This window comes from Esox lucius, chromosome 13, assembly GCF_011004845.1.
Source record: "Esox lucius isolate fEsoLuc1 chromosome 13, fEsoLuc1.pri, whole genome shotgun sequence".
Taxonomy (NCBI): Eukaryota; Metazoa; Chordata; class Actinopteri; order Esociformes; family Esocidae; genus Esox; species Esox lucius.
The window spans coordinates 8,780,967-8,808,686 of record NC_047581.1 but is presented as its reverse complement, the minus strand read 5'-3'; the positions used below and the strand labels follow the sequence as shown (position 1 = coordinate 8,808,686).

At 42.6% G+C, this 27,720-nt stretch overlaps 1 protein-coding gene across 2 annotated transcripts; it reads left to right on the top strand.

Annotated features, from left to right (window-relative positions):
- Window positions 1–1,850: 1,850 nt before the first annotated feature.
- Window positions 1,851–27,720, top strand: scarf2 (scavenger receptor class F, member 2). 2 transcript variants are annotated; one of them, XM_010894783.4, is made up of 11 exons: window positions 1,851–2,711; window positions 9,686–9,744; window positions 10,194–10,295; window positions 10,400–10,919; window positions 11,504–11,722; window positions 12,963–13,091; window positions 14,011–14,114; window positions 15,770–15,884; window positions 17,413–17,510; window positions 23,205–23,366; window positions 24,133–27,720. In XM_010894783.4, the coding sequence occupies exons 1-11, from the start codon at window positions 2,605–2,607 to the stop codon at window positions 25,401–25,403; spliced, it is 2,886 nt and encodes a 961-aa protein (XP_010893085.2). In that variant the 5' UTR covers window positions 1,851–2,604; the 3' UTR covers window positions 25,404–27,720. The 2 variants fall into 2 exon arrangements, with proteins under 2 accessions (XP_010893085.2, XP_010893083.2); XM_010894781.4 differs by having other exon boundaries at window positions 1,853–2,711; window positions 17,386–17,510.

Here is a 27,720-nt window from a genome sequence, read left to right as displayed (position 1 = left end):
ACTGGTCTGTGGCTACGCAGCCCCATATGCAACAAACTGCGATGCACTGTGTTCTGACACCTTTCTATCAGTACCAGCATTAACTTTTTAAGCAATTTGAGCTACAGTAGTAGCCCAGTTCAACGCTTTTCCTTTGTTGCACCCATTTTGATAGGTACTGATCACTGCAGACCGGGAACACCCCACAAGGGCTGCAGTTTTGGAGATCCTCTGCCTAGTCAACATAATTTGGCCCTTGTCAAATTTGCTCAGATCCTTACGTTTGCCCATTTATACTGCTTGTAACACATCAACTTTGAGGACAGAATGTTCAGTTGCTGCCAAATATATTCCAACCACTGACAGGTGATAAGAGATTATCAGTGTTATTCAGTTCACCTGTCAGTGGTCAAACTGTAAAGTCATGGCTGGTCGGTGTATGTTGCAAACACTGTCCAGACTCAACATTCAAATTAACTACAAGGTGGCGCTCAGAGATGAGAGTTTTGCTAATCCACGATATCACAGACACAAAGACAGAATTACAGACATTTGCCAATAGCGGAACACTATGGAGGTGCATCATTCATGAGCGATGACGTTTGCTGTCTTCTATAACGAATCAGCATCTTTCCAAAGGACAAACAGATCAGAAAGTGTCCACAGAATCCACAGCAGGAAACCTTTTAGAAATGACTTTACCATACCTCCTTATACTTGTCAACCAAAAGGTCATAGGAGCAGAGTTAGAAAACCACCAAACTTCTAAATTGTCTTTGCTCTTGTATGCTTCCTGTGTTTTCCCAAAGTCAAAATGGATCTTTTGAAAACAGGAAGCCTTTCTGCAGCTTTTCTGTGAAGAGTCCAATTGTGCGCCCGCGTCCTCTCTCTTCTTGACATTATCCTTGTCTGCATGTGCAAATACCATAGCGGATCGTGTTCTCGGGTTAGAGAGCAGATTCAGTCTCCTGACATTTATATCCACGCCTGCCTGTGCAATGACAGGTACTGATTTGACATAAGACATGATCGAGTTTGAAGGTGTTGAGTTGCTTTCAGCGAATGTGACTAATGTGAGGGTGATTTTGGTTGAAGAATGAAGATTCAATAAAACTTGAAAGTTTTCCGGGATATGTCACACTCCATCAGTTATAAAGCAGTTTAATTTTGAAAAATCGTGGAAAACCCCTAAGAACAGAATAGAAGTGGACAATCTGTGAATCAAACAATATTAGTTCTGGTAATAGGTTTATTACAGAGCACTGTTATGACTTACTTTGGAAAATTGTGTATTTTGAATATTCAATATTCCTAGTTAATGCAACAACAGAAAATATACTGTGTATTCTATTAATTGCACGTGGGAAAAAATACGCTTATTGGGACAGTTCTTTTGATGAAACAGATGGGGGAGCCATTGTCTTGCAAAACTAAACTCAGTCAAACGTTGCTGGGATGAAATTTAAAACGTATTGGGACTTATATTTGTTATATGAACTTTTTTTCATATAACATACTTTTGATAATTGAATGCCTAAAATTCTATAACAATAATAAGAATGATTATTAGCCTATATTAATAACAGTAATAGTAATTATTCTGATTATTATTAGGCTATTATTATTATGCGAATTGCTACATTGATACTAACAGAATACCAATAATAATAATAGCCTAATGTTCATAATAAAAGTATATACAACATTTTATATTCATGAAAATAATATGAATAATATTTCAAATAATGTAACATCGTATTTTTATCGTTATCTACGTACAGCCTTTTATCAGTAATATTGTCAGAACTAGGCATATTGTCCCCATGTGGCACACCCACTTTTGTGAGTTGCTTATGGCTTCTTCGAACAAGAAATCATGTGTCCAACGAAAGCTCACTTGTCTCTGTACAGCACGATAGATCAAATCAGGAATTTCTCTCTGCATCTCCTAAGACCGCTCCTGAGGAGATAACGTAATATTTAGTTAGGGATATATTTTGATTACAAAAATAAATTTTGAAACTTTGCCTTGGCATGTTGAAAGATTTCTTTTTAAAATTATTTTCCTTTTCTCTTTTTTACTTATTCCATTGCGCTGGGCACAAAACATAAAATGTGTGGCCAAGTTATGGTTGGTGGCAATACACGGCTGCTTTTATTGTCGAAGGAGGATGCCTGTTGGATTCCGCTACTTTCCTGATGCCCTTCTCATTCTTCCTTATTCTTCCGAAAATGTGTGGAATAACGAAAGGCTTACACGTACAAATCAGCAATGAAGCAGAGGCATTATTCAAGGAGACCCGTGTTCAAGTTTGGGTTTTATAAGTTCTTTGAAACTGTTATGTGTTTGGTTTGGTGTCGCTATACTTTCTTTCAACTCTTGGGTACGTCGATGGCGTAGATAGTGCGGTGGCAAACCTTTTCTCCTCATCTGGAACCTGGACTGTAGCCGAATAGCCTAATTGGATAACCTTTTCAATGTTTCCACAATAACAACAACAGCAACGAAAAACTGCAGTGGATTACAAAGAAACCCCAAAGAGCAGTATAGAAGCGACTGTTGTTTTCTGGAGAGGAGGAATGCGGAGAGAAAGAGAAGTCTAGAAGGATGCTGCTTTTTGTAAAATGGCATTGAAGAACATTTTTGCAGTTGTGGTGGTTTGTTTATTTTTTTGTTCGAGTTTCAGCCAAGAACTCAATCCCAAAGGCAGGAATGTATGCAAATTACCAGGGTAAGTAATTGGACAGCCGACGCAGAATAGCCTAACGTCTTTTTTTATATAAAAGAATACGATTTGCATGACTTGTGCTATGCCTACTGGCTACTTGTTGATTGTTCATGTCATATTCTGAAACAATGCGTAGTCATTCACTGCTCACATTGCGAAGTTTGATTTAGACTCCGGTATGAAGGTTTCTTGCCCTCCTACTTGGCTAATAGTTCATTTTTGGTATTGTGTACTAGTTGTTCTATTCCTTTGATATGTACTACCTCTCCTTACACTAGGAGGAGTCTATCTGAGCAGCAGCCATCCAGCTGCGACCTACGTCTGGAACCGTGCATAGTTCTCCGTCATTATGCATAGGGGGCGATATAGCGTGGAACTGGCCTGAAGTCGTGGCATCACCTATATGGCTGAAAATAACCACATTAAATTGTATGGCTGCAACTGCCAGACACAAAGAATGTAGGCTGAACTCATAGAAAGCTTTATCTCCCTAAGTTATCAATTCAGAACACCCATGGTGTGTGCCCATGTGTGTACTTCAATTTCATTGCTTTTAAATAAAGGGAATTTTTCAAAAAGTATTGTAAATCGAGGATTACACTGACATGTAAGGACTTTATGCCAGGTCTAAATTTAAGAAAAGCTATCTTTGTTTGAAGTATTAGGATCAGGGTTAGAACTTGGGTTAGATGTGGATATGGGGATAAAGGTATGAGTTATAGGTTAAGTTCTGGTTTAGAGTAAAGGATTTCAGAGACAGGTTAAGGGTTATGGTTAGAGAAAATATACTATTATTGTAAGTATTATGATTACTAGGGTTAGGATTAGTAGTCAGGGTTAAGAATAGGTTTAGACATTATGACTAGGTTAAGTTTAGGCACAAGTGTTAGGTTATTAATGTTAGGGTAAGGATGAGTTAAGGGTAAGGTTTAGGATTGGGATTAGTGAAATTATGATATTTTTGAGGGCAATTAACCTTGGTGTCCCCATTTAGATAGGTAAGTAAAGGTGCGTGTCAGTGTGCATGTGTGTGTGTGTGTGTGTGTCTGTGCATGGATAAGTGTACGTTCCCTTTAAGTTATGGGAGCACTATATTAGCGGAAGCATACGTTTCTTTCGACAGGCAGCACCGTTAGTATGCTCATTGAAAACTGCAGGTCTAGTGCAGGCACAGGGTGTGTGGGACTGCTTGACATTTTGGCATTTCAATGCAGAGGTCATAACACCTCCGGGGTCAGGCCTTACACTGGCAACAGAATTAAAGTCATGTGAAAGTATGTAGTAGTGAAAGTAAATACACCCCATGGAAAGTTGCATTTTATTTACCTATCTAGACATATGGATATGGAATCTTAATTTCAGTACTACTGACAGATTAAGGTAATTAATTTAATAAATGACACTGAAAGAATGCAATGATTCATTCGTCACAATCTGTCAGTCCCTTACATCGACTGGGAGGAATGTTCACCCACTTTTTTACCCAGCTTTACAATACTGCTTAAAACCTTATCATATTTGAGGGTTTTCTAACATCAATGGCTCGCTTCAAGTCCCTCCTTTTAAATAGGATTGAAATCCGGGCTTTGACTCTGCCATTCCATAACCTGCCATGTCCTCTTGTTTAGCCATTCTGTTGCTGCTTTGCTTGGTCACAACATGGTCACAATGTGGAATTCATGGTTACCTCAATAATGGCAAGTTGGCCAGGCCCTGAGGCAGCAAAGCAGCCCCAAACCATAATGCCACTGCCGACAATCTTTATGGTTGGTATGAGGTTCTTCATTTCAGAGGCAGTGTTTCATTTTCTCGAAACATGGCATTTGACATTGCAGATAAACACTCCACCTTTGAATCATCTGTCCTTTAGACTTTACCCAAATATTGTGTTGTCATGGCCTTTTTTGAGAACTTCCTTCCTGACCTCCCATGTTGGCCAGGTTTTGCAGTCTCTTTCTGACAGATGACTTGTGCACTTCTGCATTGATTGTGGCAAGAGAGGCCTGATCATCCTTTGAACCTGGGGTTCTTAGATACGTACTTCTATGAGTATCCTTCAGTCACCTTTACGCTGAATTTTGTGGGATGACTTGTCCTTTATAGATTTCCAGTGGTCTAGACTTTTTTTTTGATTACCTGATTCATGGGCATCAATAATAATATTTTTCTGAGGACCTTGGATAGAAATTTATATCTCAGCATGATATGTTACCAAACACCCATATACAACCCCCTTTCCAAAAAATATGTGATCAAATATGGAAATAAAAACAGAATGCAAAGATATGCAAATTATTTAAACCCTATATTCAATAGAAAATAGTACCATATCAAATGTTGAAAATGAAAAATATGATGGTTCCTTGGAAAATATATGCCCACTTTGAATTTGATGGCCGCATCACTTTTCAAAAAAGCTGGGACAGGGACAAGAAAAGGCTTGAAAATGTGTGTAATACAAAAAAGACCATGGTGTAACATCTCACAACTAATTAGGTTAATTGGCAACAGGTCGGTAACATGATTGGGAATAAAAAGAGCATTCCAGAGAGGGTTAATCTTTCCAAAGTAAAGATGGGGAGGGGTTTACCCCTCTGTGAAAGACTGCACAGGCAAATTGTTCAACAGTTCAAGAATTATGTTTCACAACGTAAAATTGCCAAGAGTTTGGGGATCTCAATCTACGCTACATAATATCTTTAAAAGATTCTGAGAATCCAGAGGGACAAGGGACAATATATCAACCAATATTGATATGTGAGCCCACAACAGACATGCTTCTGTAGTGGAAATCATTGCATGGGCTCAGGAACACTTCCAAAAACAATTGTCTGTGAACAAAGCTTGTCGCTGCATCCACAAATGCAAGTTAAAAGTCTACCATGCATAGGCCACTTTATGTTATTGTAAAGTTAGGTATTTCTCTATGAATATGTAACATGTTAATTGGTCTATGTTAAGAATAAATATTGCTTGTATATTGTGGTTGCTATTAGGGAGGTAATTGTAGAGTGCATAAGCTGCTCAAGTGGACATGGACAACAGGGCAGATTTAACACTATAATAGTGTAGCCACATATTATATGAAGTATATCACAGAGGGGCGTATAATTAAATATTTAATTGTAGTCTTCTCAAAAGACATTTGAAGTAATAAACCCATTGCAATGTGAATGACTCTACATGCTATGTTCCTACTACTCCCATGAGCACTACCTGCATACAGTGTTTTATTCTGGTCCATTTGTGTTACTGGATGCCTATGGCCTTGCTCAGGTGCGCCAGTGAATGACAGCGTGAACAAGACAGGCTACGATGAAGCACACCTCAGTCAACTTTTATCAAATGAAACGTAATTTCCTTTGGAAAACCACCAACCACAGTGGCTGGCAAGTAAAAAAGTTAATGTCAAGCGCTGAAGTTAGGGAAATTTTCAGCACCAGGAAATTGCATTTCTGTTTATTTTAATTGCATAAATTATTTTGAAGTCTCGGCGTGCGATTTGTTCAATCAGGTTGCTTTTATCAAGAAATGTGGTTGGAATTTAGCTGAAATATCCTTATGTCCAAATATATATTAAAAAGACAACTTTCCAGGGTGGCTACTTACTTTTTCACATGACTGTACAGTACAACTAGACTCCTGCCCTTTGCCATACCTTTCCTAACAGAATTCCCCAATAACATGACTACTTAGACATTGATGCTGACTTTCATTACCTACAGTAATGTGCATACCTGATCCATTGTTCTTTAAGTTGTAGCCACCAGTGTCAAGAGTAGTTTTGAAGGTCATTATACAGACATTTAGCTTCCTCAACAAATCTTAGTATTTACTTTTGATCCTTTTTCTTCTCAATCACCTTCCCGCTTAGTATTTTCACGGGTGTCAATGCTTGATATATTGTAGTTCATCAGCCCGATTGTTTTATTTCAGTGGTGGATCTTGTTTGATCTTTTTTTACTGGGTTCATTGTTCACAGGAAGGAGAGAGGGAAGTACTTGGTCATTTATCATTGCTGCTCAACATTTCCTTTCTGTGTCCCAGTGTTACTCTATCAGTTTGGTGACTGTAGCAGAGCCACTGACAACATCAACAATGTTTGTTCATGCATCATTGTTTGTAGGCATCTTGAAGTCCTATGGGACATTGAGAATTGCTGAGCAAACCCATAAAATTGAAGAAAAAGGTGGTATCTGATTTAGTTTTGTCTGTTAAGAAATAAGTATGATGTTGTTGAATGAGGAATTTGAGAACTTTCTGGAATAACCTCTTTCACAGGATATTGTGCAAGCCTGGCCCAACTAAGCTACTATTTGAAATTGGATTATAGAGGGAGTGACAATACCATTGGAAGGTTAAGATCTTACTGACCAGATTGTTTCCATGTTTTTATTATAGTGAATCAAAGTACTATAGGGCATGGCTCCTAGTGGAGCAGTGTGTCTGATGTTTGATAATGGTAAATATCACTTTCATTAGCCTTGATCTGTCATTACCACTTATCAGCTTATAGCCTACCATACTAAATATAATGTTCCTTCAATTATAACGCAGTCCCCAAGTATTTGGTCAGTGACATAAGACTTGTTGTTTTGGAACTTCACTCCAGCACAAATGAAATTAAACAAGGACTAAGAGGTTAACCATTTTGGTTTAAACTTTAATTTACAGGTATGTACATACATAAACCATGAACTGTAAAGGTATTACATTCCTTTTATACAGTCCCCTCCCACTAAACACCCACATATTTAAGAGGACCAAAATGTATTGGACAAATTAAAGAAATCTTAAATAAAATTGTCATATTTAATACTTGGTTACAAATCCTTTGCATTTGAAGAGTGCCTGAAGTCTGCGACCCATAGACATTATCAGATGCCGGGTTCTTCCTTGGTTAGGCTTTGCCAGGCCTCTACTTCAGCTAACTTCAGTGTCTGCTGTACCATAATTTATCTGCATCGCTATGGCCAGCTTGACTTGCATTGGCTCTTTTATGGTCCTTGTGTTGTCAGATACCAGCAACCGACTCCAAATGCAAACACAAAACATTGAAACAACAATAGACATTCACAGCTCTCTTGTGCACCTACTAATTGTTCAATCAAATGCACCAGTCTATAAGAAACCACTGTAAAGCCAATTGTCCAAATACTTTCAGGCCCCTTGGGGACTACATACAAATTCAGCTGTTGTTTCTGAAGACTTCATTCCAGTTTTAAAACAAGAAACCAGGCCAGCCTAGTTCAGCCGGCCTGCAATAAAAAGTGACAATCGTTGTTACTGTTCCTGGATTCCAACCTGGGTTGCCCACATAAGTGACTGTGTCTTAACCATTACGCCACGGAGCTAAATGTCTGTTGAGTGTTGGAATAGTATTTCAAAATAAAAAAATAACATCAAGCCGAGTTTCAATATGTCGCTTGACATCATTAAGCATTGTGTTAAACTGACTAACCTTTCTTATTAAGTTTACCTCCACCACAAATAGCATCTATGAACTGTAAGGCTTTTGCCACTGGCCGTTTTAGCAGCATATTAGCCATTCGTAAATGACATTGATACGATAACTGACTTTCATCAAGTGAAAAGACAAGAGAATCGTGTTGCCGGCGAAGTGTTTGTCTATCCTCAACAAATCTTAATATCCTCCAGAACTGTTTGAAGGCTAAATTACTTGTGTATTTGGGCGGAAGTATCTTGAAATTTAATTCTTCCTAGGACATCACATTCAAAGCGTTTAAAATAACTGAACTGGTGGTGGCAAAATGCTGTCTCATTTAAAGAAGAGGAATGTAGGTCCTGTTCTGAAAGACAAAATGTAGGGCTTTCTTTGAAAGACCAAATGTGGTTCCTGCTTTAATACTCCAAATGTTGTTTCTGCTTCAACTCAAAACATCACATTTGTTAAACACTGTATCTTCTCCGGAGCTACGATGGATTGAGCTATGTGCCAAAGGTCGGAGGGGGTCAACCCCATATATGTAGTCTCTATACTTACAGAGGAAATACCACTGTGGAAACGATTCACTAAAAGATGCCCTTCATACTTCACTAAATCTTATGGTCTGTCAAAAAGGATCCCAAATCTGTGTATTAGTTTATTCTTGCATTTTAAAATATAATTTACTGTTGTGAATAAGACCAGAGCCTCGCTCTGTGAGAGACCAAGCTCTGAGACAAACCAGAGAGGCTGAAATACTGCCTCCAACACTTCAGAGGAAGTAAACGTGAGGCAGGGGCCTCAAAGAGGTCAGAGATGTGGGAGGACAAGGAGAAGCATCTGTCCCTTCCTGATAGAGCTGAGAGGGCGAGCAGAACAGAGTTAGCGATGCTTCAAACTGAGACTACCGAAGACTGCCTTTTCTAAACACACTCCCTACTCCGCACTCCTTCCAGACTTGACATGGGGTTATCTTCAAACAATTCTCGTTTTCTTTTAGATACCACGTCTTGACCGACATCCTGGATCAATGAACAGTCCTAAAATTGCTAAACATCCCCTACCTTCACCATTCAAGCCTAATTAGACCTTCAAAGTATTTGATAAGAGACACATATAGTGTGAAATGCTGTTGTAGCTGGCCATGGTTAACTGTCTGCCACATGAAGCTTTTGCTCTTGTACAGTATTTAATCTCCCTGGGTTAGCACTTCAAAAGCTACTATTGTTACGAATCTTGACTGCCGACAGGCCAGGCGGGAATGTTCGGTGTGAATGGGCTTTGGGGAGAAAGACGTTGATGGGAGAAGTGCGTTCTTCATATTTACCCATTTTCTCTGCACATGGAAAGCATACGGTGGAAAGAAGAAAACGCTTCACAGCCTTTGAGAGCGTTCAGTGTTGACCGCACTGGGGACTGGGGGGATGAAAGGACGCAGGGCGGCGGCGTATTGTTGTGCTCCGGTGTTTACGTCTCCTTCCTTATCTGGTTCCACGGCTGACACTTGTTTTTTCTTTCTCCTCCCTCTCAGGACTCCAGCCTTTGCTTGCTGCAGCGGGTGGGCGCAGATAGGAGAGGAATGTTTGACACGTATGTATACAGCTTACCAACATCATAGCAGTCGTTACATGTTTGACACATACGTATGCAGCTTACCGACGTCATAGCCTTCGTTACATGTTTGACACATATGTATACAGCTTACCAATATCATAGCAGTCGTTACATGTTTGACACATATGTATACAGCTTACCAATATCATAGCAGTCGTTACATATTTGACACATATGTATACAGCTTACCAATATCATAGCAGTTGTTACATGTTTGACACATATGTATACAGCTTACTGACGTCATAGCAGGCGTTACATGTTTGATACATATGTATAGAGCTTACCAAAATGATAGCAGTCATGACATGTTTCCTGGACAAATTCTAAGCCTTCAACTGAAAAGCCTTCAACTGAAATTCAGCTGAAATGATTAACATTCAGTATGCAGACCTGTAGTAATTCAGAATATCCTCTCCACATAGCTCTCTGTGAAGGCAACTTTACCTGTAAGGAGAATGAGGTGTGCGTTAGGCCCAACGAATGTCGCTGTCGCCACGGATACTTCGGGGCCAGTTGTGATACAAGTAAGTGCCTCGTTTTATTTCCTCCTGAACCATTCTCTGGGACTTTCCGCCTAGAGATAAGGCATAAGATCATAACATCATTGCTTCCTCCCCACTTTCCTCAGAATGCCCCAACCAGTTCTGGGGTCCCGACTGCAAGGGAAAGTGCCAATGTTTCCCCAATGGCCAATGCGACGACGTGACGGGCAAGTGCACGTGCAACTCCAACCGCTGGGGGACCAACTGCGAGAAGCCCTGCCTCTGCCAGAAAGGCAAGTGTGACCAGGAAACGGGTACGTGCACTTGTCAGTACGGCTTCTGGGGGCCGCAGTGTGCCAACAACTGCTACTGCAGCCTCAACTCGGTCTGCGACCAGGCCACCGGGAGGTGCACCTGTAGTCCCGGCTGGTCGGGGAGGAACTGCGCCATCCAGTGCAACTGTAACAACTCCCCGTGCGAGCAGTTCACCGGCCGCTGCCAGTGCCGGGAGAGATTGTGGGGCCCGCGCTGTGAGAGGTATTGCCAGTGCGTCCACGGGAAATGCAACCAGGCCGACGGCACGTGCACCTGCACGCCGGGCTACAGGGGGAAGTTCTGCAGGGAACCGTGTCCCGCGGGGTTCTACGGACAGAACTGCCGGAACAGGTGAGGAACCTGCCGGGGAACGTTGCTCAGTGGTTTTAGAACCGAGGAGTAATAGGGTGTTTATGATTGTGCGGCGCATGTTAGGATTTATGGTCCAACCAGGTTTTTGGTTTCGCAGACTTTCTTCATGTATGTTCCCTGGTGCGTATTTTATTGTTGTTTCAGTGTTTTGACAGGACGTGTCATAAGCTTTATGTGATAACCTTTTAACCTGTAAGGTAATGGAACAAGGGTGTACCTGTGTGACAATGCATGATTAGTGTTTGCATTATCGTCTAATATGCTGAAGCCGTTCGGGTTCAGTGATTTACCTTGCTGAAAGTCTGTAGCATTCATCTTATATGTGAGCATCCACACTTTTCCAACCTTAATGTAGCAGAAATTCAAATGGGTTATACAGAGGTGTACAGTGTTGATGTTCATACAGTGACAGCTAAAGTAGGGACAGAAGTACTCTATGAAAGCACAGGCCGGGTAGGCCAAAAATTCAGTCCACTGTAGCGAATATGGCGAAAATGTATTTTCTGTGTGTATTTCCCAACCCTGGTCCTGGCACGCTCACTACCTTCTTGTCCTGTCCCAAGGTGTGGTCAGTGTAAAGGCCAGCAGCCCTGTAAGATAACAGAAGGGAGATGTGTGACCTGTGAGAGTGGCTGGAATGGGACCAAGTGTGATCAGATGTGCCTGCCGGGCTTCTTTGGAGAAAACTGCCTGGAGGTTTGTCCGCCCTGTAAAGACGGTCACTTCTGCAACCGCATCGATGGAAAGTGCACCCACTGCAACCCTGGCTGGATCGGGGACAGGTGTGTTCAAAGAAAAATACGTACACAGAAGTATTCAGACCTTTCTCCATATGTTGTTGTGTAATAGGCTTAAATTATAATTAAGTCACAATACCTCCTAATGACCAAGTAAAAACTTATAATTTGGTGTCAATTCATTGAGAAGTATTTAAATTCTTGACCATGACACTCCAAATTCAGCTTAGAAACATTCTGTGTCAAGGCTGAGATCTCAGGTAGCTTATAAAACATTTGCAAGAGCTTTGAAAATTCCCAGAATCACAGTGGGGTCAACCATTGTGAAATGGAAGAAGTTTGGAACTACCAAAATTATTTCTAGCGCTGGCCATCCCTCAAAACTAAGTAACTGGGCAAAGGCAAGAAGGGCCTTTATCAGGGAGGTGACCAAAAACAATGGCCACTCAAACAGAGCTTCAAAGTTTCTCTACACAGAGGGGAGATCCTGCCAAAGAGACAACTATTTCTGCAGCACTCCATCAATCAGGCCTTCTTGGTGGAGTGGCTAGACAGAAGCTACTCCAGAGTAAAAGGCATGCCGCCTGAAGAACTGTGAGAGCATGAGGAAAATTATTTTCTGGTCTGATGAGACCAAAATCGAACTATTAGTCCCGAATGCCAAGTGCTACTTTGGTGAAAAAAAAGGACTGGGAGACTGGTTAGGATTGAGGGAATGATGAATGGAGCAAAATACAGAGAGGTCCTTGAAGAAAACCTGATACAGAGTGTAGGTGACAATGACCCAAAGCACACAAAAAATAAGTGGCTTCAGGGACGAGTATGTGAATGTCCTTTAGTGGTTCAGCCAAAGCCCGGACTTGAACCTAATTGAACATCTATGGGGAGCCCTGAAGATTAAAGTTTCTTAACCTCCCCATCCAATCTGATAGAGAGCTACAGGCATACCCAAGAAGACTTGAAGCTATGATTTCCGACAAATGTTGTTACTTCAAAGTACTGAATAAAGCATCTGAATTCTTATGTACATTCAAAAACACATTTCTAAAAACAAGTTTTGACTTCTTCATTATTAGAAATTTTTTTTCAATACCAAATTCAGTCTATATAACAACAAAAACTGAAGAACGTGAAGGGGTCTGAGAACTAAGGCACTGTTTAGATATTGGATTACCAGGACTATTTCCAATACTGACACAGATTCCCATGTCATGTGATGGTTTTGTGCTCCTGACAAATCACTGTAATCATGAACATTCCTGTGTGTCCTGTTGCATGTCGATAGGTGTGAGGTGCGCTGTCCCAACGGTACTTATGGGGACAACTGCGAGAATGACTGCAGCCACTGTTTTAACGGCGTGTGTCATGTTGCTACTGGAGAATGCCTGTGTGACCCGGGTTTCTTTGGAACCTAGTAAGTCATGAGGAAAGACATCTCAACAAAACATTGTTTTGTTTACACTTCCATTACATGCTTTTTCACTCTGTTTTGCACTCATTTGTGCTTTATGCCAATAATTAAAGTGACCGGAAACACTTTATACTCCTAGTCCTCTAGCAGTGCCCTGATCGGTCTTTTAATCTGTAAAATGCCTGGGTGTATTCTCATTCTGTGAGAGTTCATCCTAAATCCTTTGTCCTCTTTCCTCTGTGACCCCAAAACCAGTAAGGGAAGTAGATGTAATTTTGTTAGTTGCCTGGTGTCTTCCTCTTTGCCTTATCTGACTTTCATTCAAAGCTTATCATGTATCCTACCTCAAAAGAGTTTGCATAACCTTTAGTTTTGGGAAGGTTCTGTGTTAAAAAACAAAAATCAACTTATCTTCATTGAAATGTGTTGCATGACATAATCAGTTAATATCCCTGTACACATTTATTTGCCGGACCCACCCCCGTAAACGTAATCTGCTTGATGACGCGTGAGAAAGGCTATCTAATTTCCTACAAATCATGTTTTCATGGATGACTGAGTAGAGACAACGTTAGGACAAGCATTTGAGGAAACACCCTAGATGTTCTCATTGATTATACATGAGGTGAAAGTAGTATCAGGTTGTTGTTGTACAACATGAAAAATGCTGTTTGTCTTCAAATCCTGCTGTCAATTTAAAGAAACATGTAGGAAACATGTTTTATATTTAGTTAAAAATTGGATTTGTAACATCATGAAATAAACTTCGTCACGTAGCATATCAAACAAAATGTAGTAAGCAACGACAATAAGATGAGGCTGTACACAAAAAACTAAGCGCTACTAGACTAGAAAGAAGATCTTTAATTATATGGTGAGTGCCACGCATGGACAGACTAACAGCGCCTTGTCTTTTTTCCAGCTGCAATATGACCTGTCAAATGGGCCAATACGGCGTGAACTGTGCCCAGACCTGCTCCTGTCATGACAAGAACTGCCACCCAGCGTCTGGTGCCTGTAACCTGCGTAAGGAAACAATCCACTCTCTGTATTAACCAATTCACACAGATCTGGGAGAAGGTTAGGTCACTGTTTCTAAAGGTACGCATGTATTCCAGTACTTTTGGCTCCAGCCCCTCTCCCCCACCAGCCCCGCCACCCCACCCCACCCCGGGCTTCTTCTGATAAATCCATTCTTACGTTTCAGAAAACGGAGGCGGGACGTAAAGTTAACACGCTTCTGTCTTCGCCAAACCATAGAGAACATATCAAATTTGGACTCAGAGGTCCCAACCTCAAAACCTCTGTCGTGAACTGTTTGTCTAAATACCTTGTTGCTAGCGGCGACACTGCTTGTGTAGAATGTCTGTGACTTGAAATGAATTCCAAATGGCACCCTATATGTTCCCTATGTTTGACAAGACCCCTTAGGCCCTGGTGGAAAGTAGTGCGCCGCATAGTATAGAGTTGGGACGCAGCCTGGACTTGGAGGGAGACATTGAGCGCTAACACAGACCTTACGTCCATTCAAGTTACTGTTGTAGAGTTAACATGGGGGGACGCCTGATGGCGTTTCCAGGCTGCCTAGTGTCCTTTTTTTTTTTACAGCTGTGTTTGTTGGCACAGTTCCTGTAGCGTTGGAGAGACTGAAAGAGAAGGCGGAGGGGGGTGGTGGAGGAAGGGAGAGAGAGCGAGGGGGAGGAAAAGAGAGGGACAGGGGGGTCACCAGGGGTTTTTCGGCAAACGGACATGTCAAGGAGTACGGATGATGTCATTGGGTCAGGCCTTTGGGGTTCTGCTGGACCGTTCCCTTCCCCTTTATCCAGCTGTTAACACAGCGGCCAAACGCACGCCCCACCCAGGCCACACGTCCATTCATCCACAGCCTCTACCACAGTGGAGACACTCCGGTGTTTCTCTGCTAACCAGTATGTTATTTAACCGGTGATGTAATCTGGCCACCACAGTCTACGTATGGTTACTGTATAGACTAATGTTATGTACAAAAATGTATGCATGCTTCCTATATATTCTATTACTTTTGGGGTGTTTTTTCTTTTTGTACTTGTTGAAAGTTGTGCCCCAAGTCACTTAACTGTAAGTGCAGTTCTGCATAAGAGTGCATGCTGAATGATTCAAATGTAAATCAAATGAAAAGTAAAACCGTGATATTCTACTTATTATCAGCTTGCTGAAGGTGGTAATAAAGAAATCCTAAATTAATTATTGTGCTATAAGGAGGGTGACTTTAATTATAAAAAGGTTAATTATATATATATATATAAAAAACATTGTTCCAAAGTTAACACAAATTTCAGTCAGACTGGACAAGCCATTTATGATCAATACAAACCAGGGCTGCAAAATTCTGGTAACCTTCCTAAATATCCAAGTGAAGCCCAATTTATGACTAAACCTGTGTGGAAGTAAATGTTTTAGCCAGTTTACAGTGCATTGTCTGTATATCTATCCCGTCAGTCCTTACTACAAACAACAGGCCTTCTGTATTTCACTCGCGTGGGGTTCGGATTGAATTTCAGTCCTTTTAGGGAGTTCACCGTTTGGACACGGGGTAATGCTAGTTGGCACCAGACACTGTATATCCAAATGGCTCCGGTTGGCATTGGCTCCATACTAACGTGACACACCCGTTAAAGCCCTGCTCGCCTCTGCTTTTTCAGAGCCCAATCAGCGGATGGGCGTGATCGCGGCAGGAACCCTGGTGTCCTTTCTGCTCATTGTGCTGCTCTCCCTCCTCTGCTGCTGCTGCCTCTGCCGAAACAAAGACGATCACAGGTGAGTGACAGACAGCGGGCTGGGGTGAGGAAGAGGGCGGAGGTCAGCTGAGGGCCCTTCACCCTCCTTAAAAGAAGGCTCCGTCCTTGGATTCCTTCTTTTTTTTTTTGGCCTTAAAGAAATGAAAAATTAGCCAAAATGAAGTTACATGGTTTTATCCCAGCAGGAGTTAAATCGTATATTTCGATGACAGGGGTGGATGATTCAATTTGTCATCAGTTTGGGTACCTACATGTGGGCACAGGGTGGCATTACATGGATTAAAGTTTGTCCCCATTAATTTGTTGGCCTTTGATCTCTGTGGGTCTGGGCCTATTTTTCAAAACTGGTATCATTACCACGTAGTTTAGCGTGAACACAACAGGTCGCTCCTGTTTGATACTTACTGTTTGTACACTTTCAGAATAATTACAGGGTTCTAACAGTACACAGTGCACCTGCAATTAGATAAATAGAATGAGCCATCATTTACAGAAGAAAGAAGTGTAATGACATTCGGTGACTGTCATTTTGACAACACCTGATGCTCACGTCTCTACCTTCTTATCTTTCACCCTGGCAATATATTAGTGTTCTCATCTAACCACAACTCTCTGCGGTGGTTATTTCCTGCTGTCCCAATTTTGTGATGTCCATTATGTGATTAAGGCGTCTCTCAGTGGACTCGGGACAGTCAATGCCGAGATATTTGTCTTCCGGAGCACATCCAATAGTGTTCTGGTTCTTGTCACATGGCTCGCTTAACCTGGAAGTGTAACTGCATTGCGTTGTACGGTACTGTAATCTAAACAGGAAGTGTATACCAGAATCCTTACCCTCCCTCCGTGGGACCCCTTGGGCTAATCCGCAAACAGGATTCAATCTCAGGTTTGGCGATGGCGCGGCTAACTGCTAGACAGTGGCTTCACCACTGCACAAGTCGATTTTCCCATGGCTGACTTGCAGTGATCTTAAATAAGGGTGTAGTTGCCTGTAGTTGTCTATGCATTTCGTTTGAATTATTGGGATGGTCTCTTGCCTGAGGCTTACAAAGTACCAGCACTATTTATTTTGCTAAAACATCATGCCCGACCATTCCAGTTTACTTCCACAGCTGTGTGTTACAGTAGTTATATCCAGTAAAATTGGGTCCTAGAGTTTTTACCTGTCATGTTACCTGATGGAGGAATATTATGGTTCATTATTATAATGACCCTGAAGCCCCTTGATTCAGTGGTCAAAAACAACAATAAAGAAATACTGCGTGATTTTGCAGGTTAAGGGTCTGAAGTCTTTCCCGGTTGCTTCCCAGGTCGAGAACTGCTGGCTCTGTCTATTAAACTCTGTACTGTGTTTCCAAATGAAAAATGGGTCAGAATGATATTGTGTGGTCCGGCTCATCATGTGGCCCATGGCAAGTAGCTAGTACTGCGAGCGTGTCACCCCCCGTTTGAGTCTATTTGTGTGGTTTCGTAATTTAGTATGTGTTTTCCATGGCGTCATTCCTCCCTCTTTCCCTCAGTCCTGACCAAGACAACTGTACCAACAGCAATAAAGCCAAGCGGATCCTGTGCGGACGATTCAGCCGAATCAGCACCAAACTCCCCCGGATACCACTGAGACGACAGAAGCTGCCCAAAGTAGTCGGTAAGCCCCAAACCCTCCCTGCCACGTCTCAAATGGCGCCCTGTTCACTACAAAGGCCACTAACGTAAGTAGTGTGGGGTGTCGGTTTATGGGATGGTCCACAGCCGCCACGGTCTTAAATACAATCCTCCCTTGTTTGCTTGTGTTCACGCTCCATTTGTGTCTTGATGATCCCATCGTTTCTGCGTCCTAGTCATTGCGCGGCTCTTTAACTCTCCAGCAAGAGTTTTCATTTTCCCTATCTTTCTCTGTCCCCCCCCCCCTCTCTCTCTCTCTCGCTCTCTCTCTTTCTCTGTGACTCTCCACGGGACGGTTTTCAGGCAATTAATAGGGTTGAAAAGTGTACTGCGGCTGCCAAATAGGTATTGGGTTTCATCTGAGAGGAATGTGCCTTTTGCAGGCCTTATTATTCCTGGCACCCATAAATACCATGTGTTCATATTATTACAACCCTAAACGGACCCTTCTCTTTTTTTTCCACCACTTCTCTTTTCTTTACGAATTTCTCTCCTTCCCGTCTCCCTGAGAAAAAGGAGACTTGAGTGCCGCCGGGCTGTTGTAATGTTGAGGAAGAAAGGGTCAGTGTGGCGCGGTTGTGCTCTGGTAGCTTTGAGAGGCGACGAGTGATGCACTATCAAAGGCTTCTCTGTGTGTGTCAGCGCGGAGAGGAGTAGCTCCTGTCATCTCTGTCTGTCTGTGTGTGTTTGCTCTGGAGGGAGGTCTTGTGGTGTGGGATAGGATCTTTGTGTCATGGCCCATTTCAGGTAAGCTTTAGGATATTACACATAGCTTACGCACTCTGGACATCTTCTTTGTCAACCCAGATGCCGTTTGGGATCTCCGGACATTCCGCGCCACATTCTGAGTCCTGCATTTCCCATGGTGCTTTGGCTACGCTATGTAGGGTTTTCAGTGGAAGCATCCTATATAGACAGGTTATGAATGCATTCGTTGGACAACTCCGACAGTGGCCTGGGCGAGAAATGTCAGATTTGGGGTATTGGAGGTAACCTCAGTCACGCTTCAGTGTGTTGGGTCAGTCGATAAAGCACGGCTCACTTGGTAAAGAATGTTCCTTGCAATGCCTGGGTTCTAGGTTGAATTCCCAAGGCGGCCAACCCAAAAACATACACACTTATGTGCACTCACCACAATCAGCCAATGTGGATGAGAGTTTTCACAAATGAACTTAAATGTGTAATTTGATACTTCTAAAAGCACCAATAACTTACTACACTGGCGGTGTTTCAGGGGGTTAAAAAGAGATGCGACTGTTTTTCATCTCCTTCATGATGAGCAGCATGTGCTTTCCTACTCCTTCAGCTGATTATTTCAGCTGTCTTCATCCTGCCTGAAGAAACACACGTTGGAACACTATTGTCTTTGTCAGCAGTGTCCGGGCCGTTATTCATGAACACCCTCAAAGTTTACTGTAACATCTATAAACAGTCCACCAGAGGCTATGGCAGTGACATTTTGTTAAAGTCAGAGAGTTCGACCTTTCAAACAAACAAGCCCTTTCATTCTTCTATGCACAAAGCATGTCGTGCGATGTCTGGATTGCAATCAGGCAAATCAACGAGACCCAACTACCACTGTGGGAATTATGAGAAAGGGTTTTTGAGCTACAGTTTTTGTCAATGGAGTACAAGCATGTCTGGGAACAATGATGTTGACTTAGAGCTATGTAGCAATTACAGTGTATGCCAGCATATTTGATATGGCAATCAAATATGCATTCACCGGTCACTTTATTAGGTAAAACTGCTTGTTAACAAGAATTGCCAAGCAACGCACCATGTGGCTGCTGCTCAGTATAGTGTATAAATGGTCAAGAGGTTTAGTTTTTGTTCGACCACATATTAGAAAGGGGAGGATGTGCAGTCTAAGCAACTTTGACAGTGCTCTGATTGTTGGCGCCAGGCGTGGTGGTTCCAGCATCTAAGAAACCGACCTGGGAATGTTCTCACACTGCAGACTCTCAAATTTACAGAGAATGGTGCAACAAACAAAAATATTCCAGTGAGTAGCAGTTCTGTGGTATAAAAACACCTTGTTAATTAGAACAGAGATCAGGTCAGAGGAGCATCGTTCAAGCCGACAGAAAGGCCAAAAATACACAAATAATGACTCTTTAAAATGGCAGTGTGCAGGAGGGTATCTCTTAACGCATGTGTCTAAACTTGAAGCAGCTGGAGGTAAAGAGGGTCCTACCAGATACTAGATAGGTGTACCTAATAATCCAATCCAATTGAGTGTATTCAATACAGAGCTCTGTAATTGGAGATTGCAGTGTTGACTCGCTAAAACCTTCAAAATGTGGCAGTTGCCTAGAATCTGTAGATCTTTCCCTACGTTGTACCTGACTAGCTACTGATCATTTGTCTCACACTTTAGAGCAGCAGCGTTTACTGAACTGGAAAAGTGAACGAATATGCAACTTCTCTACTATGAAAACAAAGTGATGTGAACGAAACACTTAGCAGTTCATTTTACATTAATTGATGACAATTGTGCTTAAAGTTTTGCAAAGTCAAGCAGTCCAGGCGCAAAGGCAAAGAAGAATCAGAACTTCATAATATGTATTTAAGCATTTCACCATGACTGTTTTGCTGTGGTCCTTTTCCAAAATGCTTGTACATGATTGAGTAGAACAGTTTAGCCAAAAAAACATTACCTCTAAGTTTTCTTCCCTCGCATTCAAGAATTTATGGCAACACACAGCTATAAAATGACAACTGACTGGATTTTAAGAATAGACTTCACGGTCATTCTACCAGTGTTGCATATATACTCAACTTTTGTTCATAGAGAGAGAGAGAAACCGGTCTGTGTTTCTCTCTCACAGTCTCCCCTCCTTCCATCTCCATAGCCAAGCCGCTCTGCTCTGCTTTCATCGTTGCCTGCCCACAGAAGTGTGGCCTGCCTGCCAGCGTTTTGAAACTCTACCCTCCCTGGGGCTCCGTCAGTCCCTGTAACATTCCACAGGAGGCCCACTGGACTTGAAACAGGAAGTGGCCAAATTTACCCCAGTCCGTGTCAGACCTATGATTTATTCACACTGGGTTCAACACACTACAGGAGATGTGGCAGGACAAAGAGAAAGAGTAGCAAGAGGAGGAATAGTAAGGAACAACACATAGCACATTCAGGCTGTCTTTTGCAAAACTCGTTTCAGCTCCTCCATACACAGACTCTCACCCATTCCAGGACAAGAGTAGAGAGAAACCGAGGGAGGAGGAAGAGAGGAGGAGAAAGAGGAGCTATTCTGAAGCTGTAATTCTTCCTCCGCTCCTCCTTGCGTAAACTTTCCCCAATTCCCCGTCCACTAATAAAACACTCTCCAATGCTTACAGCTTTGTCATTCCATTCTAAGCTTATTTATTCCACGCCCTATACTAATAGATATCTCAAGCTGGGCTGGTCTCCTTCCCCCATTCCGGGTTGCGTGGCCCTCCGTGTTTCTGCGCTTGTGTCCTAAATGGTACCCTTATTCCCCGTGTAGCACACGACCCCGGGCCAGAGCTCAGCGCGAAAGTAGCGCAGTAAACAAGGGGCGGGGTGCCATTTGTGAAGCAGTGGAGTGTCCGAGTGCTTCCCAGTGAAAAGCGGTGTGGAGAGGGACCACCTGCTCTACAGTGCTCTCCTCGCGGGCAGCTGCGAGAGCCCGATACAGCTGGGGACTGTCAGGAATGCACGGTTTGTCCGACCGTCTCGACAGGCCGGGGCTCAGGGCTTTCAGTGGCGTCCTGCCTCTCCTTGAGGAATCCATCCGGCCTCACATTTAGTCTGGTGTGAACATCCGAGAGCAGCAGTTGTTTTTCTGTGGCAAGGGAATGTTTGGAACCGAGAGCCAGTTGGTCGGTTGTTAAGTCTAGGTGTGTTACGATCTGTTACAGTATGTCAGTCTTGTGTGATGTAGTTTAGCACAGATGCCATGGCTGTGATGTTGTCTGTTCTTTACCACAGCGCAGAATGGCTGCTAATATAAAGCGCATCGGTCTAGACAGAAAGTCAGCCATGTTTACGTGTGTCCATGAACGTATATGTCAGCAGCCTATAGTTCAGCTATAAGGAAAGCAGCTATGACATTATATTCATGAACTTTTTTTTTTTGTTTAGCTGGGCACTATTGAGTATAACCTTGAAGTCTTTTTACTGTCTTTGAACTTTTATTTTATTATGTAAGTTGAATAAGAAATTTGACCTTGGCAATTACAGAGGGATGAATGAGCCAATTGGAAACCAGGGCAGAAGATGTTACCATAACTGTAGGGTTAATAACTGGGAGTTACAGACCAGAGAGTCAGTACACACATTTAACCTTCCACCTGAAAGACAGCAACCAACACAGGCCCCTTGGCTGTCCTGTGGCATTGGGATTTGATTTCTACACCAGAGGAAAGAGTGCCTCCTACTGGCCCCCCAGCACCACTTCAAACAGCACCTTGTGTCCCATCCAGGTACTGACTAGCACCAGCCCATTAGCTTCAGGGATGCCTTCGGTGGTATTGCAGAATTTGAACAATATCTGAATAGAATTAGGATTGTACCAGATATAAGTATTGTGAGAATGTACTATAAGAGTGATTTGCTTTTATTTTGTCTGAGTACATTGACTCTGCGGGCTGAAGGATAACCTCAAGAAGCACTCCTGGAGGGATTCAGTTTTCAGTGGAAATTCCCACCTACAAAGAGAGTCCACACATTTTAACTAGCGCAGTGAGTGTAATAGAATGCTGCTGCCCTCACGTTCAAATCTCTCCTGGTTCTAATTTAGCTGTAGCTGTACCACACTTAGTTATGTTGATGTTAGCAGAGGTCAGCTGTTATACAGTTCAGAAGATGACGTTCATCGCGTAGCCTCCTACCGCAGTAAGAAACATAATGGAATTGTTTGTTCGCATATTTTCCCCGACAAATGTGGTAAATCCACTTGAACTGTATTTTAAAGGGTCAAACAAACAGTTTTCAATACGCAGAGACTCAAGTTTAGCTTTAGGGGAACTTCCAGTAGAGAGTGGGTTTTGATTTGCTTAGTGTTAGCTGAGAACATTCTAAGGGGCTCGTGTGTCATTAAGTAGTGGCGTGGGTGTACAGACATATCTGATGTGGTCAGTGTCCAGTTAACACCCACCGACCCCACACACACACACACAAACACACACACACACAGAGTCAGTCAATCCACAGCCAGATGGGGAGAGAAACTACAGACGTCTAACACAGAACACAGCTGTCCCTAAACTGAAAGGTCAGCAGAATACAGCAACATCTGAAGACAAAGGAGGAAGTGAAGGAGAAGGGGGGGAGATCAAGAGATGAATGAATAAAATGAGTGAATTTAATGGCGTACATTTAGGAAACCCTTACTTTTCTGTGTATTGAAATTATATCTGGAGGAAAACACCAAGTATTTGTTGGCAAAATGTAGTTTTCTAAAGCGACGTGGAAACAATCACAGTCCCGAAATGCCAGGAACAAATAAAGGACGTGTTCGCTGACATTCATAGTGAAAACATTCAAAATCCTTTCCCATCCACATTTTCATCCTTCCTATCAACCTTAATGCCCTGCAAAATGTGAGTCCAATTCTCTCGATCTGTTGTTCTTGTAAAGGAGTCCCACCTAACTGAATCTCTCTGATCTCTGACCCCTGCTTCTTTGTGTTTGTTTTTTCTCCTGCCCCCCCAGTATCCCACCATGACCCTGAGAACACATTCAACTGCAGCTTCATCGATCCCCCCTCCGCAGCCGAGCAGCCCTGTCCCTCCTCCTGGTCGTCCCAGGAGTCGTTTGATTCATTTGAGGAAGAACCTAGTGACGACGGGCCAGTGTACTGTGTGCCACACGAAGGTAAGTCATCACGTTCATCACGTGCATGCAGACACACACACACACACACACAGTAACGATTGCCCAGTGTAAACGATGTGAACACCTTGAGGCGAGTCATCAGGGAAGAACAACAAACACTGTGATTAGCCGCGGCTAGTTCACAAATAAACACTTTCAGGCACGTACGGACCCATTCTCAGGCGTGTTTGAATACACACACACATTTATGTCCTTGTGGGGACCCTGAACGTTCTCATCCCAGAAATCCTATTTTTCCAGACAAGGACAAGCTTTAAACGTTACATTCCCCCAACCACAGCCCTTTTTGTCATGATAACCGGCCAAATATCCTCAAAATGTCACCTTTGCTCCTTTTACTGTCCTTGCAGGGAAAGTGAAACCTGTACAAACACACACAGAAACATACAAACATGTTGGTATTACTAGATTTATGAGGACCAAAAAACACAAAAATACTAACCTTAGCCTTTATTCGTCATAAAATATGCAGGAGAAATAGGTCCTAGGATGACTTGAAACTGAGTCATACATTTCTGGAAAACTAAGTATAGAAAAGTAGTTCTTATTGTGTGTCATCCAACACAGTTCCTTGTCCTGTACGGATGTGAAACAATAAACAGGAAACACAATAACTTTTAACATGCATCACATCTGTAATGCTGGTCCCTGATTGTGATGAATTTTACGCCAGCCTACATAGGGCATGACATTCCTGAATAATTCTGTCAGCCTCTCATCCGGACTCTCTTTTTACGTCCCATAGAGTCGCTGAATGAGAGTAAGGAGAAGCCGGCAGCTGAGAAGCCGTCAACAGCGTCCGCTCCCAGTGAGGACGACGCAGGAGAGTACACCTCTCTGAAAGACACCGCCGCTACCGCCACCCCCTCTAAGACCCAGGCTGGGGATGCAAGCCAAGCCCCCCTCCTCAAGTCCTCTGGCAGTGAGGGCTCCACCAGTGGGTCGGAGACGGCGATTGGTGCCCTCTACGCCCGAATTAAACGTCTGTCCAAGAACTCCAAGGAGGAAGAGGACGGGGGCGGCAGCACGGTCACGATCGAAGTCAAAGGTAACGGCAAGCCGCCGTCCCCTGGAGGGAAGACATGCGCCACCGCCAAACCTCGCCCTCCAGACCCGTCCACCAAGCCCAAGGTGTCATGGATCCACGGGAACACCGGGGGTACCGCGCCCCAGGCGGAGCAGCCGAACCATGGGGGCAAGGGGCTGGCGGTGCCCAAGGAGAGGACAACCAGGAGCTCCAGTGATAGCTCAGCCAAGAGCGAGGAGAGGCATAGGCTGAGGGAGACGACCAACGAGAAGAAGAACCAGGACGGGAAGGGGACGGAGGTCAATGGTTCCCCCAGCAAACACAAGGCCCACTGGCTGGGCAGGTCCGGGGAGGACATCAACCACATGGAGCACATCAACGGGGTGGTGCAAAACGCTCTGAAGAAGATCGGCAACTTCCATAACTCCAACCCAGACAAGAAGACGGCCGACAAAGCAGCGGAGCCCCTGAAGGAGCCCCCCAAGAGTCCCAAAGTGATCCACCCCCACATGAACTCTGAGGCCGCTACGCTGCTGGCTGCCCAGCTCAAGGAGAAAACGCAGAGTATTAACCGGAATGAGGGCACCGGCCTGGCAAAGACCAATGGTCTGTCCACACCAACCCTCCGGGACCGAGGCGACCGGGAGAAGCCCACTCCTCCGCAGAAGGCCAAACGGACCACTGCACCCATCCCAGGCAACCAGGGCTCCACCAAGCCCCTGTTGCCCACCACGCCCAGCCTCCAGAAGATGGTAGGGGTCCCCACAGTGGACCCAACCACACCAGAGGTCGTCCCAAAGAGCCCGGAGAAGCAGGACTTGAACGGCTCAAGGGTGGTTGAGAGTGGTGGTACAGGGGACCCCACACCAAAGAAGACTCCTATCAAAAAACCTCCCAGAAAGAAAGGCAAGGATGGGACTTTGGATACTACTGTGGAAACTAAGACACCGACAAAGACAGCGATTATGCCACCGCAGATGGTCAAATAGATAGCTTTTTACTCCAAGATTTACTGACCAGCGTTTTTGAATTGTTTCTCACACAGGACAGTGGTGACAGTAGTAACTGACTGACTCTTCTTTAAAAGGGGACATGCCGATGGACTTGTTGGTTGTTCATCAAAGGAATTTATTATCTCTGGGCGTGTGCTTGTTGCCCAGGTCCAGTGGAAGTCCAGGTCAAACATAATTTTTTAAAGTGTGCTTATTCACATTGGTGTAGGAATGGTTTTGTATTAAACTGAAATGTATACCAGACTAGTATTACATTGACAGAAGGTGAAAAGGATTTAATGGACTCTTTTAATTTTAATTTACCTGCAATCTGTTTTTTACCACAACGCTGGACATAACTGTGGGGGCTGTAGTGACAGTGGCAAACAATCCTCTCATTTTTCTTTCATCTATAGTATATCTGCAATGCCCACCACTATATTTATATAGGAATTTCTGACAATCATTTTAATTTAAAATGTTTTTCCTCATATGAAGTAAAATCTATGCAAAGTGAGGTCTGAAGTTGAACCACGGTACTGAGAATGCGAGAATAGTATTTGTCTGTTTGATTTTAAAAAGCCAGTAACACATATTTTGCTATTTTTTATGGTTATGAGGTCCAAAGTCTAGAGCACAAATCTATGTAGCTGATCAAACAGCAACTTTCTCTCATAGTTTTGGCTTTACAGATTATTGACTTTTTTGATTTATTGACTTTCAAATAAGCAATCAATTCAATTAAGTTCTAGTTGTCATTCCTTACAGAAAAAATCTGTATACAAAAGGCTCACTCTACCTGGCAATGCTGTTAAACCAGTATTAAAAAGCTAATACTTTTCTTCAGGCCTATTAACCAGCTAGTGTAGCTAAATGTCTTTCAGGTATTTCCCATTCAATGTTTTTCAGCTTGATTTTTACCCACTAATGAATGTGAGTAGGCAAGTTTTTAATTATTCCAAATGTTTCTGCCCATTATTCTTTCAGACATTATTTCATAAGAAGCATATGGGGATAAATGTGTTGCCCTTAGGCATTGGCCACTAGAAAGTATGTTACCGAAATTGGTTTAACTGGTTTTCTCATCATGACATTGTTTACTGAAGTTAAAATCATGGTTAAATTACCGAGCTACTAAGACCGGATTTACTTCTTTAGGAATCGCCAAACTCTATTACAATCAGTCTAGCCGTGATACATGGTTTCTTTGTTGTGAACTTGAATTTCAGTGTGGCTGATTAGATGAATATTGCTAGCTATTTTGAGTTTTTTTTGCAAATTAATCAAAAGGCAGTACTTAATCAAGGGTATCACTTGACCCAGTGGGATGTACTGCTGAATCAACATTTCATATTGCATTATGTTTCACAGGTTGTACACATTTCTTTATATGTACATTTCAGGTGGAAACACAAGGAAGATGATGGAATTTAAATACAACATACATTATTTCAATTCAGCATGTAACATTTTATCAATACGCATATCATAAAGTAGTACAAAAGTGACAGCGGTTCGGACTGTGGATTCAGACGTACACTTCACCATTGTTCAGAACTCGTCTTTTTTTCTGTCTTGCCTACAATGTTGTTTGTCGGTGTGGTTTTCATCCATTTCGTTTTCATTCCATTTCTTTTATGGTACAGCCAGTCTCCTTGTTATACCATTGTCCTTTTTCTACAGGTGAATATGTCTTTTGTCTCAGTAAAATGTAATATGTTTGTAAGCTGTGCTTATATGAATTGTTTTGCTACTTCTTTTTACTCTGTATTTGTTGATGAACTGGCTTTCATGTTCTGTTTGATTGTTTGTGCCAGACTCTTGGCGGCCATAGTAAGAGTACTTATTTTGTAACGTTGACTTTGGCTTGTCATTACCCTTTTCTCTGTTGATGTTATGGTTTGTTTAACACTTAACTGCATGAAGCAGAGTCAAATGATATGGCAGTGGCTTCACAGGAAACATCATAGCCTATTCTCTTTATCTTACCATTTTGTCCATAGGAAATATCTGATATCAAAACTTCAAAGGATTGTACAGTATGTTCGTTGTTGTGTTACCACTGTTATTCAGTACATGTAACTAAGACCATACACGTTGTGTGATTATAAAGTACCAATTTAAGCAAGCAGACACAAAGTATATTTTATATCTGACTGACTGGCCTATATTTGTAAGCAGGGCCTCAAAACGCTGCAGAAACATTATCAGCAAAATTATGTATTTGTAACTCTGTCATTCTGTTTGTCTGATTTTTTTATTTTTATTTTCCCTGTTACTTCTTTTAAATAAAAGCGACACGTGTAGCTATATG